General features: G+C 34.6%; 1 protein-coding gene across 1 annotated transcript; it reads right to left on the minus strand.

Moving 5' to 3' along the window:
• Positions 1-9,175: 9,175 nt before the first annotated feature.
• On the minus strand, positions 9,176-10,934 carry LOC100255801 (cysteine-rich repeat secretory protein 55). Its single transcript, XM_002264638.5, has 2 exons — positions 10,532-10,934; positions 9,176-9,741 (listed from the first exon to the last, which is right to left on the minus strand). Exons 1-2 carry the CDS (start codon positions 10,900-10,902, stop codon positions 9,324-9,326), a joined length of 789 nt encoding a protein of 262 aa, XP_002264674.2. The 5' UTR covers positions 10,903-10,934; the 3' UTR covers positions 9,176-9,323.
• Between the last annotated feature and the right edge of the window lie 10,652 nt (positions 10,935-21,586).

Genomic DNA, 21,586 nt, shown 5'->3' on the forward strand with positions numbered 1-21,586 from the left:
CATCAGTATATGCTTCTATACTCTGATGATCAACATTTTCAGCGAACAAAATTCCCTTCCCAGGAGCATTCTTCAAATACCTCAAAATACGCATGATTGCATTCATATGTTGCTCTCCAGGATTATGCATGTATTAACTCACTACACTCAATGCATAAGCAAGATCTGGTCTTGTATGAGCTAAGTACATTAATCTCCCCACAAGTCTCTGGTATCTTCCCTTATTGGTTGATACTTGATTAAGCTCAACACACAATTTCATACCTTCTTCTATTGGTGAATTAACAGGTTGACATCCCGACATTCTAATCCCCTATAAAAGATCTAAGACATACTTTCTTTGAGACAGAAAAATTCCTTTACTTGATCGAGAAACTTCAATCCCAAGAAAGTATTTCAGATGACCTAGATATTTCATTTCGAATTCTCTAGATAGATAATTTTGCAGAGCTTTTCTTTCTTCAGGATCATTTCCTGTAACTACCATGTCATCCACATATATGATGAGTGTCGTAATCTTACCATGTTGCTTTTTCAGGAACAAAGTGTGATCTAAATTACTTTGACGATAGCCAAAAGCTCTCATTAACTTTGTGAACCTTCCAAACCATGCTCTCGGGGATTGCTTCAACCCATATAATGACTTCTTCAATATGCACACCTTCTGACATTGTTTTTTTGACACCATGAATCATGGTGGAAGATCCATATATACTTCTTCAGATAACTCTCCATGTAGAAAGGCATTTTTCACATCGAACTGTTATAATGGCCAATCTAGGTTTGCAGCTAAAGATAGTAATACTCGAACTGTGTTGATCTTAGCTACAGGTGCAAATGTCTCTGTGTAGTCAATTTCATAAGTTTGAGTGTACCATTTTGCTACCAGTCTTGCTTTAAATCGTTCAATACTACCATCTGCCTTGTACTTCACAGTATAGATCCAACGACACCCAACTGGCTTCTTTCCTAGTGGACATTCTACGAGTTCCCATGTTTCATTCTTCTGCAATGATTTCATCTCTTCATTCATGGCTGCTTTCTACCTTGGATCAGCTAAGGCTTCCTACACACTGTTAGGAATAGCTACAATAGATAATTGATTTACAAATGACTTATTTGATTCAGACAAACGATGGTTAGACACATAGTTGCTCATGGGATATTTGATTTTGGTAGACAATTCAGGTTCATATGTGGGTTTAGGAATACCTCTATTATAATGGTGTGGTAACCGTTTCATGAATGGATCAGGTTCCAAATTAAGAACACCCTCAACAGACGACGATTGGTTTGGTATTTCAATGAAGACATCTTCAGACCCAAATTGTTGACCACTCATACCCAACTCACCCGCTTCCTGGTTTACTAGTTCAGATTGTCCAGATTCATCCTCCTCAGAGATATGATAATCATAATCGAGAGTCTGAATTTCCTTATGGTACTCCCCTTGCAGTTCAGACTCAGATGAAAAATACATCGAATCTTCATGAAACACCACATCCATTGTAATATACATTCATCGAGTTGGAGGATGGTAACATCGATATCCTTTTTTGTGCAATGCATATCCAACAAACACACATTGCAATGCATGAGAAGTTAACTTGGTGCGTTGGTGTTTGTGTAGATGCACAAATGCCACGCAACCAAAAACACGAGGAGGTAGATTTGGGACGGTTGGGGCAACTACGACATTAGTAAGAGCTTGAAGAGGTGTTTGGAAGTTAATTGAGCTGGAAGGTACCCGATTGATCAAGTATGCGACAGATGTGATTGCTTCTCCCCAATAAGATATCGGTGTTTTTGCTGCTATCAAGGAAGCACAAACAACCTTTAACAAGTGCCGATTTTTTCGTTCAGCGACTCCATTTTGTTGGGGTGTATTGGAATAAGTAGTTTGATGAATGATGTCATGTCCTTCCAAATACTTTTGAAGATCAGAACTTTTATATTCTCCACCATTATCACTACGCAGAACCCGAACCTTTGCATTGTACTGAGTTTCAATCACTTTATGAAAATTTTGAAACAACAAGTTCACTTCATCTTTGGTCTTCATCAAGCATAACCATGTCATTCTGGTACAATCATCAATAAAAGTAACAAACCAACGTGAGCCACTCAAAGTTGGGACTTTGGATGGGCCCCAAACATCAGAATGTATAACCATAAAAGGAAACGAACTTTTATTCAAAATTAACGAAAACGGAGCACGATGGCTTTTAGCCAATTCACAAATATCACAACGGAAACCAGAAATATCACTCTTTGCAAACAAACTAGGGAACAATTTTTTTAAATAACCAAAGGAAGCATGTCCCAAACCTCGACTGCAAGCATTCCTAATATCTCAACATGTAATTCAAAAAACTGATGGATTGACTTTGGTGCTAATATTCTTGTGTGTGTTGAAAAAGTCTATTTGCTAATTATCAAGAATCACACGCAAATACTCTAAACATCGAAAATAGAAGAATGGTTAAGGTACTAAGAGAAAGACAAGTTAACTTCAAACTTGCTTCCGGGAGAATACTCACCTTACAAGGACTCAAACATGTTCCAAACATTAGAAAGAATTTAATGAATACATTTCTTTGAGTTTAACATGGTTTTAGGGTACTTTTGAGTGTAATAAAGTTGTAATTATTAAGAATGCAAATTTTATTGGTAAAGGTTACTTATGTGATGGATTGTTTAATTTGAATATAATGAATGCTCCTTTAGTTAAATATCAATTCTCTTCTTTTTCAATTGCAAATATTGAACTCTCTGATATTTGGCATGGTAGATTAGGACATGTCAATCGAAAAACAATTAAATGAATGATGAAAATCTTATTCAAAAGTTTGAAATTAATGATAATACAAAATGTGAATTGTATACAAGCTAAACAACCTAGAAAACCATATAATGTGTTGAAAGAAAAACTAAATTATTAGAGTTAATTCATAGTGATATATTTGATTTGAATAATATTATTACTGTAGAGAGCCACGAATTACTCCATTCCTAGGCCCTGGATCATTAAGATGAATGTAATCTATCCTATGCTTTTCGAGATCTATTGCAACATAAATATACAGTATTAAAAACCAAAACATATACTAGATCTAGAGATTATGAGTCTATACATACGATATGAATGCTCCTAGATTGATTCTTGTCGGCATAGAAAGCTCCAAATCTATAGAAGATCTTGCAAACTCATGATCTTCTACCCGATGACTCTTCCTTGATGCTAAGCACTCAAATGGTGGAAGTCAAAAGGGAAGAGGCTAAGGCTCTCTCTTTAGAATATAGAGAATGGAATGGAAGAAGTTAAAACCCTAATCCTTAAGGGGATATTTATGGGGTTCCTATTAGGCCTATGCAACTTAAGCCCATTTTGGACTTGAGTCACTTAATCTAACCTAAAAATGGTCATACTTGATTTATTAGCCTAATAAGACAGTCATATTAGTCAATTAGTCTACTAACCTCTATGCAACCTTATGAAATTACCAAAACAATCTTATGAACATAAGTCAACCAAGAATCAATCCAACCATCACAAATAGTGCCATTAAGATATATGAGTTTGAGTAGAGACTACTAGGACCTATAGGATAGTATTGACTCTTTCAAAATCTAATTTTAAAGTTAGCTCAACATCCCACTATAGAGAGTCAACCAGTACACTATGTATATTACAACGAGACACTAAGTACTCAAATTCATGATTCGTTATCCACTATATACAATCTCCTTATGAATTGATGTTCATAATTTCACAAGGTGAAAACTAGTAGTTTCTTATGATTATCTCTATTATCCTTGAGTTACAAATCTTCATATTATGTGATCAAATGAGATACTCAATCTCATGAAGAGCTTATGTTAAATTTCATTAAAGAAATTACTGCATCATTACAGATTTCATGATCACACATCCTTAGCGCTAGGAACCTTAGATTACTCTGTTTCCAAGCCATGGATCTTGTAGGGTGCATGCATATCTTTCTAGGGTTCTTTAAATCTAATGTAGTGGAAAATAATAACTTCAAAAACCTTTTTAAAATAAAGATCTAAAGATTTGAAACTCATACATGCGATCTGGATATTCCCAAATTGAATCCAAACCAGTGAAGAAGAAACCTATAGTCTGCTAAGGTCTCATACACCTAAAAAGTCTTCTGCTCAATGACTCTGACCACAATCTTGGCACTCCAAATAGTGGGCTTTGGAAGAAATGAAACTTTGGCTCTCTCTCTCTAGAGGTGGAAAATGCACAACTAGAAATCCTAACCCTTAAAAGGGTATTTATAAAGTTCCTCCTATTGGGCTTAAGTGACTTGAGCCCATATGGGTTTAGGCCACTTAATCTAGCCCAAACCAAGTCTTAAATTGATTAATTAACCACACATGGTCATATAATTAATCAATTATCTCAATCTAGAAACCTTGTTCACTATCCCCTGTGAAACCTTGCATAATAACCAAAATGCTCTAATGCACAAAAGTCAACCTAGAGTCAATCCAACCTCATAAATCATGTCATCATGGTATATGAGCTCAAAACAGGGCCATTGGGAAGCTTAGGAGTACTAGTTTCCTCAAAATATAATTTTGAATTTGATTCAACATCCAACTACAGAGAATCAACTACATTCTAGTACCTTATGTAAATAACAATTTTGATAGCCAATACCAGTCATCCCTCTAATTAAGAGGTGGTGCACTAAGCCTAAAATGGATTGTCTACGTCTATGAATTGACTATTAACAAATCATCTACTTACAAAGAACTCATGACTTGAATATTTTGTACAACTCCTAATGTACTCAAATCATGTACAATGCAAAAGATAGGTAAGAATGTTCATAACGTATCATGCATGAAATAAGGATAGATGAAAATAAAATTGAAATATCATTAAATAAATAATAAATTCCAAATTTGTAATATTATGTCATGCTTTTAAGGGCTCTATCTTAACAATTATCCATGAAGATAAGGGGTATTTTATGAGATTTATTGATGATTATTCAAAATATTGTTATATTTATTTGGTTAACTCTAAGAATGAATTATATAATAAATTCAAAATATATAAAACTTTGGTATATATATATAATAACTGATTTTGTTAAACAACATGGAATAATTTGTCAAATAACTACACCCTATTCACCTCAATGTAATGGAGTTGCAAAGAGGAAAAACAAAAGTTTATTGGATGTTAGACACGGGTTTGGGTGCCCAAGTGGGTATATTTATTAGATTCTTTAAATAGTGTGACTAATATATTTCTAGTGATAAATTTTGAAATTTAATAATTCTATTTTCTAGTCACATGATGCTACATTTTTCTTTAACATATTAAAAAATAAATTATCCTACTAAGTAAGAGACTCAAATTCTAACTCTATTGTAGAAACTACTTCAAATTTAAACTTTGAAAAATCAAGAAAACTCCAATCTAAAAAGTAAATGAGGAAGAATTGAAAAGCATTATGATGTTGAATTTTTTACATACTTAGTTGACGTTGATCCTAAGACATGATGAAACAATGAATTCCTTATATGCTTCGTTTTGGAAGTAAGTGATAGATAGTGAACCGAATTCCATTACTACCAATAGGACTTAGTTTTTAACTAATCTTCCACATAGTCATAAAATAATTGGATGTAAACGAATTTTTAGAGGAAAAAAAAATATCAAATGGAACTATAAAAAAATTTAAACTTAGACTTATTGATAAGGGCTTGTTCACCTATAACTAGAATTATAACTATTAGGATAGTAGTTGCAATAGCTTCAATTTATAAATTAGAAGTACATCATATGAATATATAAACAACTTTTTTGAATGATGAATTAAATGAAGAAATTTATATGGACTAGTCCAAAGGATTTATTGTTCATGGGCAAGAGAAGAAAGTGTGTATACTTGTTAAATCTCTTTACAGATTAAAATAAGTACTTAAACTGTGGCATGAAAAAATTGACAAAGTAATACAATCTATTGGTTTTCTAATTATTAATTCTAACAAGTATGTTTATCTTAAATATTTTAATGGTGCTTGTGCAAAACTTTGCTTATATGTTGATGCTATCCCTATTTTTGGAACACATTTAGAAGTTACTAAAGAAACAAAAAAAAAAAAACGTAGTAATTTGATATGAAAGACTTAGGAGTGGTTGATGCTAAATTAGGTATCAAATTAATAAAATTTAATAACTAGTTTATTGTAACTCAATCACATTATGTGGAGAAATTGTTGAAAAAAATTAAACTATTATGAAGTTAAACCTATTTTAACACCTCATGATCCTAACCCATGTTTGAAAAAGAATAAAAGAGAAAGTGTTTCTCATAACAAATATTCTCAATTAATAAAATCTCTATTGTATTTGTCCAATTTCAAAAGACCAAATATAGTTTATGTAGTAGGTAGGTGGAGTAGATTTACTGACAATCTTAACATAGACCACTAGAATGCATTAGAAAGAGTATATAGATATCTTAAAGGCAAAATAAATTATGAGATTCGTTATTCTGTATTCCCTATAGTTTTATAAGGATTTAGTGATGCTAACTAAATCTCAAACTCTAATTAGACTAAAACCACTAGTGGATATGTTTTCACTTTAAAAGGTGGTGCAGTAGCTTAGAAGTCTGCTAAATAGACAATTATACCTCGATCTACCATGGAATCAAAGTTTATAGCTTTAGACTTGACTTGAACAAAAGTCAAATGACTTAGAAGTCTTTTAAAATACATATATTTATTGGATAAACCAGTTCTGATAGTGTTCGTACACTGTGATAATCAAGTTACCATAACAAAGGCTAAAAGTATAAATCTGAATGAGAAAATGAGGTATATAAGAGTTCGACATAATTCTATTTTAAAAAAAGAAAATCACAAGGAGATCTCGATTGTAAAATCTCAACCAAAAAAAAAAAAAAAACCATATTGCAAATTCTTTAATTAACCAAAGGATTAGCTTGTAAAGTAATAATAGGATCGTCAAGGGGAATGGAATTGAAATCCATAAATTAGTCATCATGGTTGACATCCAACCTTTATGATTGGAGAGATCCCATGAAGAAGGTTCAATGGGTTATAATGAAGCTATAGAATGATTAGATGAAGCACCAATTTGAGGGATATTCCCTAGTCTTATTCCCATGGTGATAGTATTTAATCTTATGATGGTATTTTAGGAAAAGCATCCATAACTTTGAATGAGGCGGAGCAGGATTTTTATAGGATTTTAATCATAAATCATCTTTGGAAGACTCACCTATGTAGGCATAGTAGTATGGTCATTACTATGGGAAGTTGGGATAATCCCTAAAAACACTTATAAAACAAGATATATATGCATGATTGAAAAAGTGTAAGACCAAATTGAACCAAGTTAACCACTTTTATTGTGTGTGTTGGAATAAGAATTTGAATTAAAGAACCTAGTTCAAGATTTAGTTCACTATTGTTTTTCCAAATAGAAAATTACTTACATTAGGTGTAGGTTCAAGTCTAAAAGACACCTATAATTACTTCTAAACTAAAAAACTATTGCACAATAATTTTGCTCAATTTTGTTATATTAAATTTAATTTATGTGGAAAATGTTATATTTAAATTAAAATTTATAATTATTATATTTATTTTAATTTTGTATATTTTTTATCACAATTTTATTATTTCATTTTTAAAATTATTATGGATGTTGTGAGGGGGTGAGTTTTTCGGGAGTACATGGGGTTTTGATGTAACAGAACAACATTGTCCACTTTTCTTCAATTTTTTATATATTAAATAACTTGAAGAATTATATTTTGGAAAATACACCTTTGAATTAAAACGAGAAGAAGAATTCTATTATGACAATACTATTCATTTTTTTTTATTTGTTGAGCAAGAGTAAATGTATACTTAGTTCATGGAATTAAATTTTCTACAATAATTTGATTATGAAAGATTATTGTATCTTGAGAGAAGAATGTTGATCAACTCTCTTTATAAGAGACATTTTCTTTCAAAAGAGTACGTCAGCTTGCTTTAATTTGATATGACTTTTCTAATACTTAGCTTTTTCTAATTAATATAGTATTTGAATTTGACTAAATAACTTTCCATTTAACTGTATCTAGGATTGGCAACGGGGCGGGTTTGGGCGGGGCCACCCCTACCCCATTCCCGTCCCAATTATATAAATCTATTTCCCATCCCCGTCCCATACCCGGGGCGGGGCTGGTTAATGGGATCCCATCCCCATACCTCTTGGGGCGGGGTGGGGTCGAGTGCTAGCCCATGCCGTCGGGACCATCAACAACATCTTCCAATTCCAGAATAGCTTCAAAATCTCAATGGCCTTCGTCGACACATCGGAGTACTTGATGTTGGTACAGTGGCTGCCGTCGTCTCAAACCACGCAGCTCGGGTGCAGGATCGCCAACGTGAGGACAGTGTAGGCGGACATGAAGCACATGAACCTAATGTAAGTACCATTATTCACGGACGCAACCTCGCTCCGGTTGTAGTTCAGAATGAAGGGGATGAGCCTACCGATGACACCCCCCATATTGAAGATGCTCTAGAACAGCAATATGTATGAACCCTTCCTCCCCGGCGGGGGGTACGACGTCATGATAGCTCCCTGCCCGCCCAAAGCAGTCCTGCTCCGATTCCGAGGATGGCGCCGATGACAATGGCGAAGCCCTGGTGCTGGTAGTGGTTGTAGTAAAGGAAAGAGCCAGCGTAGAGGACGTAGGTTGAGCAACTGACTCTTCATCTTCCCTAAACTTCATTTCTCTTCTTACCCACTAGATCAGATCAGATTCAAACCCAGAGTCTATTGGTAATTATAATTTCAGGGCGGGGCGGGGCAAGTAACTACAAACCCATACCCGCCCCGAACCCGATTCGGGTTTCACAAAACCATCCCATACCCGTCCCATACCTGATTAATTTATCCCCTATCCGTCCCAATAGGGGAGGGGCGGGTGACCCGATTGACCCGTAAAATTGCCATTCCTAACCGTATCTTAAGTTAATATTATCTCTATTAATTAATGTGTACATGTACCCTAACAAAATTAAAAATTTGAAAAAAAAAAATGGACTTGATTGATTTATATCCCTTGCGGTCTTCTCAGTTCCATCAATTTGGTAGCTGATATTATTTTGTATTTAGAAACCAAGCTTATAGCATTAAAGACTTAGAAAAGAAGATACACATGGATGCAAAGATACAAAATATGGCAAAAGTTCTGCATATATCCTTTTTCTTAGGCATGCAGAATCGCAGATGTTGTCATGGCCTAAATCTACGGATAAACCATCATCATCTGAGTGTTAGAAAAATTTTTGGCGGAGCTGATAGGGAAGAAGAATGGATAGAGCTCGTAGCGAGTATAACAACTGCTATACAAAACGCGGCAACCCTTCCTGTTGTCGCAGAAGTTGGGGAAATTGCCAACAGCAATGGCGAGGCATTGGGCGCAGGACAATGGCGACAGGTCCCGTGTGCATTGCACCAAGGCGTAGAGTGTGATGAAGGGTGTGAGCTCTGTCTGGCCTTTCCCCAGCCCTGCGTTCTGGGGTTCAACAGCCTGCGATCTGATCTTCTCCATCAGCTTGCTTAATTCTTCATTAAACCGCTCCGTTTCGGTCACATTATCCACATTGTAATAGTAAATCCCAAAGCCCGTGTCAACTTCCCCGATGAAGTCCTTGTTGCTGTACCTGTACAAGTTAGCGCCACTCGTATTAGAGTCAAAGTAGAGAGGTTTTAGCGGAAATGTTTTCTTTGGTAATGTTTTAGGAGAATTACCAATCAAATGTTTCTCCAGAAAACATTACGTGATTTTTTAACATTACATCTTCAACACATGTCTAAATGACATGTTAATGATACTACTTGAACCAAATCATATATATCATAAATATTCATGGCTATGCTATATCTTCATTGTCCATTGACTAACCCTTAAGTTTTTAGTTTAAATGGGTTAACTCAATAATAAATTGGAAAGCAATATTCAAACAAAATCCTACCCTAACATAAGTCCTAATTAATTTATTTATTCATTATTTCACAAATTAAGCTTTTGAGGTGATATTTATTTATTTTATTGAATAAAAAATTTAAAATATTTTACTTTTTCTATTAAATTAAAAGTTACCTATTAATATCAATCAATATAACTAAGTTGAACCTATTCATTTTAGTTATGTTAGTTGATATCAACATATTACTTTTAATTAAATATAAAAAATAAAATCTTTTAGTTTTTTCTATCCAATAAAAAAACAATCATCACATTAAATTAGAAGTTTAATAACATTTAAAAACTAATACTCAAACAAAATCCTAATATAAGTATAAATAGTAAAATATAAATTATCTTAGCAACCATTCAATATCTATATGGTTAGATAAGGATACAAACAATTGAGAAGTATAAATAATGGGAGCTCAAAAAATGTCTAAAGGATTTAAGTATTGGGGATTAAACCGATAGCTTAATAATACCTTAGAAAGCAGTAATCAAACCAAATCCTGGCGTCGGCCTCGTTTGGACAACGTGTACGAATCTGCTTTGCAGCATCTTGAATACAAGTTGAGCAGTCCTCCTTGCCCACATCTCCTCTGCATTGTGCCAAGCCGTAGACCAAGTATTGGCCACTACCATAGGAGGTAGCCAAGAAGCCATTTGTGGAAGCTTTTGAGACCAATTCAACCAACAAGTGATCAATGTTGGCTGATTCTTTCCCGCTCCCAATTTTGGTGTCTTTGTTGCAGAAAACCCCTAAAGGGTCTGCAGAATCTGCACTGCAATGCCATAGAGAGAGCACTACAAGAAGAAGAAGAAGACCAAGAAGAAGATGGTGTGACAAAGTCATGGCCCTTCAATCACTCTTACCTCTTTAGAGATGGGTTTATTATTATTAGTATTATTATATGTAGGTGTGAGGAGTTGGGATTGTCACATGCAGTCTTTTTTGACTTATTGGCTTCTCCACCACCATGTGAGTGGAGGAAAATGGGGAATAGACAGTCGTTCTTCTAGATGGGGTTTTGACATTTTCAGTATTGGTTTGCAGTATGAGGTCGTGTATTTATGTTTATTGAATTCTATTGGCAATAAGACAAGTGTCCTCCTAAAAGAATCCATAATCAAATAGGACCCCCACAAAAACCCCAACTTTGATATCTCAAATGAATGATGGTTTAGTTTATTATACTTTGATTCGTGTTGGAGTGCCCACAGTCAGGGGTAATAATCCAGTCAAAATTCAGGCACTCAATTAAATAAGTCAACCAAACCCAAGTTAAAAATATAAATTTATAATAAATAAATAAAATATTGTATAATTAATTTAATAATGATATTCTAATTAATAATTAAATGGAATTAGATTTTATTTAAGTCAAAATGATTAACTCACAATCAAACACATATATTACTATATTCACCTATTTATTCAAAACCAACTTCTAAATTAAATTTGGGTTAGATCATTTATGTTTATAATCAAGTTAATAAATAGTATTGAATATTCATATGGGTTGATCAAGAAATAACTTATTTATTAAATAAATTATGCACAATAATATAAATTTGACATAAATATAATTATATTTAATTCAAACTTATAAAAAATATATCAAGTTCAAGTCGTAATAGTTAATCATATCAAATTTAGTTACCTTGTTTTGAAAAAATATATATAATATGATGTTAAATATTATAAAATGTTTAATCTTTCTTCATTGAATGATGATTAATTTTCAAAAGACTATAATAAATGGACTTTAATTTTTGCAACTAAAACTATATTATTAAGTTAAATATATAAATGCTTATTTAAATGTTGAAAGAAAATGGAAAAGAAGGAAATTGTTGATGCCATATATCTAGAAGAACACTATTGATTTGTTGAAAGTCTTTGCAGTCTTTGATTAGGAGGCAAATGGCTGACTGATGTTTTGTTTCTATCATGCTTTGGTCCAAGTGTTGTGCTGTCATCCACTTGGCATATTCTGCAATCTCCACTAGCCTTTGACCACACCCAAGATTTTTTCTCAGGTTGAAATGAGACTCACTATATCCTCTTAATTTTCCTTTATTTATTTATTTTTCTCCTTGTTAATTCCAATCAATAAGATCAACTTCATCTTTGAATCTCACAAAAGTTTGAGGGGAAATAAGAGAATCTATCTATTTTTTCAAAACAGTCATAAATCATATGGAAAAAAGAAGGGGGAGGAATGGTAATATAAATAATGTAAAGTCCAAGTTTTTTTAGGGGTAATTTAGGAAATTATTAATAATAATTAAATTAATTAATTAATTAATTTAATAAAATGGAAGAGGGGTAAAAATATAATTTTACTAATAAATACCCTAAGTATAAATTAAAAATTTTATTCTTCCTATTCTTTTCTGAATAGTATTTCTGTTCGCAGAATTCCAGAGAACGTAAGGTTGGAGTCGGATTTCAAGGTTTGAAGAACAAATTTTTATAGGTAAGATTCTAACCCCTAGTTTAATATTTTAGATTCATTGGTTAATTATTTCAAACACATTAGATATCTTTTGGAAAACCCAAATCTAGATTAGGGTTAATTTATTTATTTTAACTCGTTTTATTATCAAAATAGTGAAAATTTAAGATTTTGATTTATTGTTGGAATTTGGGAGATCTCATGTTTTTTTTTTTAGATGAAAAAAAAAAGATTCCTTGGAAGGTTTCGATTTTAGGCTAGGGTTGATTTTATTACAAAAAAGAAGTAAATAAATATATTGTTATTTGTGGCTAAAGGGATTAGAAAATATTAGAAAAAAAAAAAGGAACGCGTGTGCACTGGAAGATAGAAAAATGGTGGAAAAAAAAAGAAGAGAACGCGTGTGCACCGGAAGATAGAAGAATGGTGGAAAAAAAAAAGTTGCATGCGTGTGGGAATTGAAAGAAAGAGGAACGAGGAAAATAAAAATATTTATAATAATAAAAGACATGCATGTGGAGTGTGTGGGTGGGTGGATGGTATTTACATATATATATATATATATTACAATGGCAGTTGTGTTTGGAAAATATGAAAGTGGTAGAATAAATTATGTATAAATAAACAAGGTGAAATACAATTATTTAGTTAAATTTATAGTATTATAATTAGATTAATGATAAATATTAAGTTAACAAGTAGCATAAAATTTAATTAGTGAAATAAATTGTAGTTTAATTAAATTATGTTGTGTCCCAAGAAATAAATTGAAAATAAAAATTAAGTTTTATATGAATTAGAAATTTATTAATTTTCTAAAATAGGAATAGATTAAATTATCTTTCATAATTAAAAATATTAATTTGAATACCTAAAATTTTAGGATTGTCAAACCTATAATTTTAGATAAATAGTAATGATTATTTCTCTTATATTTTGTTAGATGAAAAGTAGATTTTCAGGATTATTTTTCTCCAAAGCTTTTGAGGACTTCTTTTAAGGTAAAGGAAATTAATGCAGTTATTTTTTTTTTTTTTAGAAACAAATTTTTATATACATCATTTGGAAACATTTTGAGTTAGAACCTTATATTTTGTTTACAATAGAGAAATGTGGAGATATTATGTTTTGCAAATTTGAATAATTGAAATAAGTGTTTGACTCTGATTTGTTTGACCCTTGTTAATAGGATATAATAGTTGACCTTTATATTTCTTGGTGGGGAATGTAATTGATTTGGACCCCAGTCTTTACGGATTTGGTTAGAGGTTACTAGTACTAGTAGTGTTTGGTTCCGTCCACCTTAAAGGAACAATTTGAGGCTAGCCACCTATTTGAAAAGTTCTACCTAATTGGGCACCATTTGATGTTTGATGACCAGAGTAAATAAATAATTTGAATGTTTTGATTGAATTTGATATGAAAATGCTTGAATCAGAAATGAAAGTGTATAATTAAAAGTTTTGAATGTATTGGCAAAACTGACTCAAAGGTTTATGAAAATAATTCGTTATAATATCTCCTATTTTGCAAATGAACTTGAAATATTCGATCCATGGACTGCATTAATGTTCCTTATTGAGCTTTGAGTTCATTCCTATTTGTTGATAATTTTTCAGGTACCCTTAGTTCAGGCGAGGAGTGATGGCTAGGTTGGGGAATGGTCATCATTAGGACTTTGCTTAGGATGTTATTTTTGGACATTGTTAACTTATAAGTTTATGTTCATTTGGACTATTTGGTTTTTGGAAGCTATTTAGATTTGAACTTACAATTTTTATTTTTATTTATTTATTTATTTATTTTATGATAGTTTGAAGTTAAGATTTGGAGATTATGAAAATTTTGTTAGCACTTGCATTATTTGAGTTTCCAATCTATTGGATAATGGATTTTGGTTGATGGATGCTTAGTTTTAAAGTTAAGTGATTACTACTCAAAAAGTGCTATTTGATAGCCTTTAATTAATCCTTTTTAACACTTTTGAGTAGTAGTTTAGGCCTTTTAACTCAATTGGCATGTTAAGGATCCTTTAAAGCAATTTTGATCATTTTATGTAAGTTTTGGTGTTTTTGTTAGTATTTTGATCACCAAAGCAAGTCAAGAATGAGGAGAGCTATGAGGAATCTTGGGCAAAGCTTAGAATTCAATTGCCAAAAGTGAATCCGGATTGCAAGGAGAAAAAGCAAAAAGAATCTGTCATGAAGCCTATTCTTGATGACAGTCATAGCAGCCACTTTTGGAGCACTTTCTGAAGTCCAAATGATGCAACCTATATACCATTTCAAAGCTCAGGAAGTCAAAAATCCAATGCTTCAAACGGTGCGCGATTCGGAGTTGAAACGAAGAAGTTGCAGCCATTACAAGTCAATCACTCTAAAGTGTTGCGGAATCAGCATTTTGTTGCGAGAATTTCGCAGCACTTTTGTACAGTAAGGTGTTTCTCCTTCTAACGATGCACGAACCATGCCGCGAGAAGGGAGCTGGAAACTTCAAGGTGGAAGCCAACTTTGCAGCCTGGTGAAGATAGCTCGGTCTTGCGAAATAATTTCGCAGCCCTCTTGGGTGTCTGCGAAATTTCGCAGACCTCACTTTTCTCCTGCGAAATGGCTCCTGAAGCCTCCCGAAGCTTGCTACCGACATTGGGAGATATTTTTCCATTAGATTTTTGTTGTCTAAATCCCAAAATACTCCTTGTAAACCACCAATTACATGATTCCTTAGTTTTTAAGTTAGTAAAAAGACCAAATATCTTTGTAAGAATTAGTTTTATATTAGTTTGCTATAAATACCTCTCGAGAGCCTGTTCTCAGGGAGGAGTTCCTTCTGTAACCATTTGGTAAGCAAGTAAAATCTTTTCTTTCTACTGCCTTACCTTCTCACTTTGTATTTTCATTTTATTTCTAAGTTATGAATTCTCTGAGGAGTTTTCCCCAGAGAATGAGTAACTAAACCTCCAATTCCTTGGAGCTAAGGTTGCCGGGGAAGGTTCCAAGTGCAAAAATGCAAAGCTCTGTGGTTTTAGCTAGTAATGAAGAGGAAGTGAAATCCTTTAGTGATTTCAATGTTTTTAGTTAACTTAAAACATCTTGGAGTCACCTAGGCCAACACTTGGTAAGGCAAGTGATTTCCAACCATGGAAATGCACTAGTTTACCCCTTGCGAGCCTCTGGTAGGTGACTTCAAGGTAGGATTTTCTGGAATTACCAACACTTGGTAAGCTTTTGGACTCCTAGGAGACATCCATTAGTTATCTCTTGCGAGTTTGTGAAGGGGAATCCAAGGTTAAAGATCACCTTGAATAGTAAGTGCTCGTGAGAGGCATGAACCATTGCAAGTTGTATCAGTGAGAGAATTAAAGTGAAATCTAATTGAAGGAGTCTCTGTACATCACCGGTTAGAGGATTGACTATAAGTTGAATCTCTAATGCGAGGAAATGAACCATCTGACCGGAGCTATGTCTTTTGCATGAGGAACCACCCCAGTGAACCTAAATCTCCAAGGAATGCTTTTCTTCCTAAATTATTCCAAACTTCTGTTAAGTTAGTTAGTTTAAGTCTAAACCTTTACCAATCAAACTTTGTGTTTTACTTCTTAAGCTAACCGTGAAATGAAACAAGACCAATTCACTTGGAATTGGTATCCTTGATTGCTTGTTCATCATTCCCAGTGAACGATCCTAGAGCCACTATACTATAGTAGCTTTGTATTTGCTACCCTAGTGTATGGTGTTATAGGTATAAATTTTGTTGATCACTTCCTCAATCAAGGAGCACCAGCTGAACACAAATCAGCTGAGACACCAATTGGGCATGAATCAAATGGCGCCGTTGCCGGGGAATGAGTGTCAAGTTCATTGTGATACCATTTTTGAGCACTTGTGATTTTCATCACAAGTTGGTAAAGTTTCTTTCACTTTACTAATTTTCATTCTTTCTTTGTTTATTTACAATCTAAGTTTATCTTTTTAAAATTTAGTCTAGTTTAATTTTGCTATTGTAGCCCTGTTTCTCTTGTTGTCCTCTGTTTTTTTTTATTTAAGTTGCAGCTGAATACTAGTTGTGTATGCCAAAGTGGATACGAGACATTGGAGGTAGGCTTATTAAGTGTGATACACCTCAGAAAGGAGAATTTGAAGTAATCTTGAATATCATGGAGGCTGCACCTGAAGATCAGCATAGTCACCAAGGTCGTCAAGACAATCTCAATGAATTCAGATCAATGAGGGACCGTATGCATCCACCTCGTATGAGTGCACCATCATGTATAGTGCCCCCTACAGAGCAGCTAGTGATCAGACCGTATCTTGTTCCACTTCTACCAACTTTCCATGGGATGGAAAGTGAGAATCCGTATGCACACATCAAGGAATTTGAAGATGTTTGTAATACATTCCAAGAGGGAGGAGCTTCAATTGACTTGATGAGGCTTAAGTTATTTCCTTTTACTTTAAAGGATAAGGCCAAAATTTGGCTTAATTCTTTAAGGCCAAGGAGTATCCGCTCTTGGACTGATTTACAAGCTGAGTTCCTTAAGAAATTTTTTCCTACTCATAGAACAAATGGCTTGAAAAGGCAAATTTCAAACTTCTCAGCTAAAGAGAATGAGAAATTCTATGAGTGTTGGGAAAGATACATGGAAGCTATAAATGCTTGTCCTCACCATGGCTTTGATACTTGGCTATTGGTGAGTTATTTCTATGATGGTATGTCATCCTCAATGAAGCAACTCCTCGAGACAATGTGTGGAGGAGATTTCATGAGCAAAAATCCAGAGGAAGCTATGGATTTTTTGAGTTATGTAGCTGATGTTTCAAGGGGATGGGATGAACCAACCAAAGGAGAAGTGGGAAAGATGAAGTCTCAGTTGAATGCTTACAATGCAAAGGCTGGGATGTATATTTTGAAAGAAGATGATGACATGAAAGCAAAGTTGGCAGCTATGACAAGAAGATTGGAGGAGTTGGAGCTGAAAAGAATGCATGAAGTGCAAGCTGTTGCTGAAGCACCAGTGCAAGTGAAGTTGTGTCCCAATTGTCAATCGTTTGAACATTTGGTAGAGGAGTGCCCTGCAATTTCAGCTGAAAGGGAAATGTATAGAGATCAAGCGAATGTTGTTGGACAATTCAGGCCCAATAACAATGCTCCATATGGAAATACTTACAATTCTAGTTGGAAGAATCATCCAAATTTCTCATGGAAGGCCAGAGCAACTCAATACCAACAGCCGGATCCACCATCTCAGCAATCTTCAAGTATTGAACAAATAATAGCCAATCTCAGCAAGGTAGTGGGAGATTTTGTGGGAAAGCAAGAAGCCACCAATGCTCAAGTTGATCAAAGAATGGACAGAATGGAGAGTGTGTTGAACAAAAGAATGGATGGAATGCAAAATGATATGAACCAAAAGTTTGATAACATCCAATATTCAATTTCAAGGCTTACAAATTTGAATACACTGCAAGAAAAAGGAAGATTTCCTTCTCAACCTAACCAAAATCCCAAAGGTGTCCATGAAGTGGAAAGCCATGAGGGAGAATCATCACAGGTGAAAGATGTGAAAGCTTTGATCACTCTAAGGAGTGGTAAAAAAATTGAGCATCCAACACCCAAGCCACATGTTGAGAAAGAAGAAGAGATGAAGAAAGGGAAGGAAATGGAAGATAAAGAGAGTGAGATCAGTGAAGAAAAGAAGGACTCTGATGCAACAATGAAAGTAATTCCAGAGAAGGAGCTTTTGAAGGAAGAAATGCTGAAGAAATCAACTTTTCCACCTTTTCCTCAAGCATTACAGGGGAAAAAGGGGGTTAGAAATGCAGCTGAAATCCTAGAAGTATTGAGACAAGTGAAAGTTAATATTCCACTGCTGGATATGATCAAACAAGTTCCAACGTATGCAAAATTCCTTAAGGACTTGTGTACTATCAAAAGAGGGTTGACTGTAAACAAGAAAGCCTTCTTGACTGAGCAAGTAAGTGCAATCTTACAGTGTAAGTCTCTGACTCATGCCCAATTGGTGTCTCAGCTGATTTGTGTTCAGCTGGTGCTCCTTGATTGAGGAAGTGATCAACAAAATTTATACCTATAACACCATACACTAGGGTAGCAAATACAAAGCTACTATAGTATAGTGGCTCTAAGGATCGTTCACTGGGAATGATTTGCAAGCAATCAAGGATACCAATTCCAAGTGAATTGGTTTTGTTTCATTTCACGGTTAGTTTAAGAAATAAAACACAAACTTTGATTGGTAAAGGTTGAGACTTAAACTAACTAACTTAACAGAAGTTTGGAATAATTTAGGAAGAAAAGCATTCCTTGGAGATTTAGGTTCACTGGGGTGGTTCCTCATGCAAAAGACATAGCTCCGGTCAGATGGTTCATTTCCTCGCATTAGAGATTCAACTTATAGTCAATTCTCTAACCGGTGATGTACAGAGACTCCTTCAATTAGATTTCACTTTAATTCTCTCACTGATACAACTTGCAATGGTTCATGCCTCTCACGAGCACTTACCATTCAAGGTGATCTTTAACCTTGGACTTCCCTTCACAAACTCGCAAGAGATAACTAATGGATGTCTCCTAGGAGTCCAAAAGCTTACCAAGTGTTGGTAATTCCAGAAAATCCTACCTTGAAGTCACCTACCAGAGGCTCGCAAGGGGTAAACTAGTGCATTTCCACGGTTGGAAATCACTTGCCTTACCAAGTGTTGGCCCAGGTGACTCTAAGATGTTTTAAGTTAACTAAAAACATTGAAATCACTGAAGGATTTCACTTCCTCTTCATTAAAAACTAAAACCACGGAGCTTTGCATTCTTGCACTTGGAACCTTCCCCGGCAACCTTAGCTCCAAGGAATTGGAGGTTTAGTTACTCATTCTCTGGGGAAAACTCCTCAGAGAATTCATAACTTAGAAATAAAATGAAAATACAAAGTGAGAAGGTAAGGCAGTAGAAAGAAAAGACCTTTACTAGCTTACCAAACGTTTTACAGAAGGAACTCCTCTCTGAGAACAGGCTCCCGAGAGGTATTTATATCAAACTAATATAAAACTAATTCTTACAAAGATATTTGGTCTTTTTACTAACTTAAAAACTAAGGAATCATGTAATTGGTGGTTTACAAGGAGTATTTTGGGATTTAGACAACAAAAATCTAATGGAAAATATCTCCCAATGTCGGTAGCAAGCTTCGGGAGGCTTCAGGAGCCATTTCGCAGGAGAAAAGTGGTGTCTGCGAAATTTCGCAGACACCCAAGAGGGCTGCGAAATTATTTCGCAAGACCGAGCTATCTTCACCAGGCTGCAAAGTTGGCTTCCATCTTGAAGTTTCTAGCTTCCCTCTCGCGGCATGGTTCGTGCATCGTCAGAAGGAGAAACACCTTACTGTACAAAAGTGTTGCGAAATTCTCGCAACAAAAGGTTGATTCCGCAGCACTTCAGAGTGACTGGCTTGTAATGGCTGCAACTTCTTCGTTTCAACTCCAAATCGCGCACCGTTTGAAGCATTGGATTGTTGACTTCCTGAGCTTTGAAATGGTATATAGCTTGCATCATTTGGACTTCAGAAAGTGCTCCAAAAGTGGCTGCTACGACTGTCATCAAGAATAGGCTTCATGACAGATTCTCTTTGCTTTTTCTCCTTGCAATCCGGATTCACTCTTGGCAATTGAATTCTAAGCTTTGCCCAAGATTCCTCATAGCTCTCCTCATTCTTGACTTGCTTTGGTGATCAAAATACTAACAAAAACACCAAAACTTACACAAAGTGATCAAAATTGCTTTAAAGGATCCTTAACATGCCAATTGAGTTAAAAGGCCTAAACTACTACTCAAAAGTGTTAAAAAGGATTAATTAAAGGCTATCAAATAGCACTTTTTGAGTAGTAATCAGTCTCCTTTGAAGTATAAAGACCCTGGAAGTCCTACCATTTCAGTCATGATTGGAGGAAAGGTAGTTGAGAAAGCCTTGCTAGACTTGGGAGCAAGTGTGAATTTGCTTCCATACTCTGTCTACAAGCAACTGGGACTTGGAGAGTTAAAGCCAACAACAATCACTTTATCTTTGGCAGATAGATCAATGAAAATTCCAAGAGGAGTAATTGAGGATGTATTAGTTCAAGTAGATAATTTCTACTATCCTGTAGATTTTGTTGTTCTTGATACAGATCCTACTGTAAAGGAAGCTAATTTAGTTCCTATCATCCTTGGAAGGCCATTTCTTGCTACTTCAAATGCAATCATCAACTGTAGAAATGGGCTGATGCAACTCACTTTTGGTAACATGACACTGGATCTAAATATTTTCTATATGTCTAAAAAGCAAATCACTCCTGAGGAAGAAGAAGGTCCAGAAGAGCTATGTATAATTGATACTTTGGTGGAGGAGCACTGCAATCAACATATGCAAGACAAGTTGAATGAAAGTCTTATGGATATTGAGGAAGGTTTTTCTGAATCTCCTATTGGGCTTGCTACTCTACAAAGTTGGAAAAAGATAGAAGGAATTCTACCTTTGTTCAATGAAGAAGAGGAGGCAGTTGTTGAAAAAGAAATTCCAAAACTCAATCTGAAGCCTTTACCTGTGGAGCTGAAATATACATATCTTGAAGCAAATAATCAATGTCCTGTTGTGATATCTTCATCTCTGACCAGTCATCAAGAGAATTGTTTAATGGAAGTTCTCAGGAGGTGTAAGAAGGCAATAGGATGGCAAATATCTGATTTAAAAGGCATTAGTCCTTTAGTTTGTACTCATCATATATATATGGAGGAGGAAGCAAAGCCAATTCGTCAATTTCAAAGAAGGTTGAATCCTCATCTACAAGAGGTGGTGCGAGCTGAGGTGCTGAAGCTACTTCAAGCAGGAATCATTTACCCTATTTCTGATAGCCCTTGGGTGAGTCCTACTCAAGTAGTACCAAAGAAGTCAGGGATCACAGTGATTCAAAATGAAAAAGGGGAAGAAATTACTACACGCCTCACTTCAGGTTGGAGGGTGTGTATAGATTATAGAAAGCTGAATGCTGTCACCAGGAAGGATCATTTTCCATTGCCATTTATTGACCAAGTGCT

The sequence above is a fragment of the Vitis vinifera genome, chromosome 7 (assembly GCF_030704535.1).
Source record: "Vitis vinifera cultivar Pinot Noir 40024 chromosome 7, ASM3070453v1".
Taxonomy (NCBI): Eukaryota; Viridiplantae; Streptophyta; class Magnoliopsida; order Vitales; family Vitaceae; genus Vitis; species Vitis vinifera.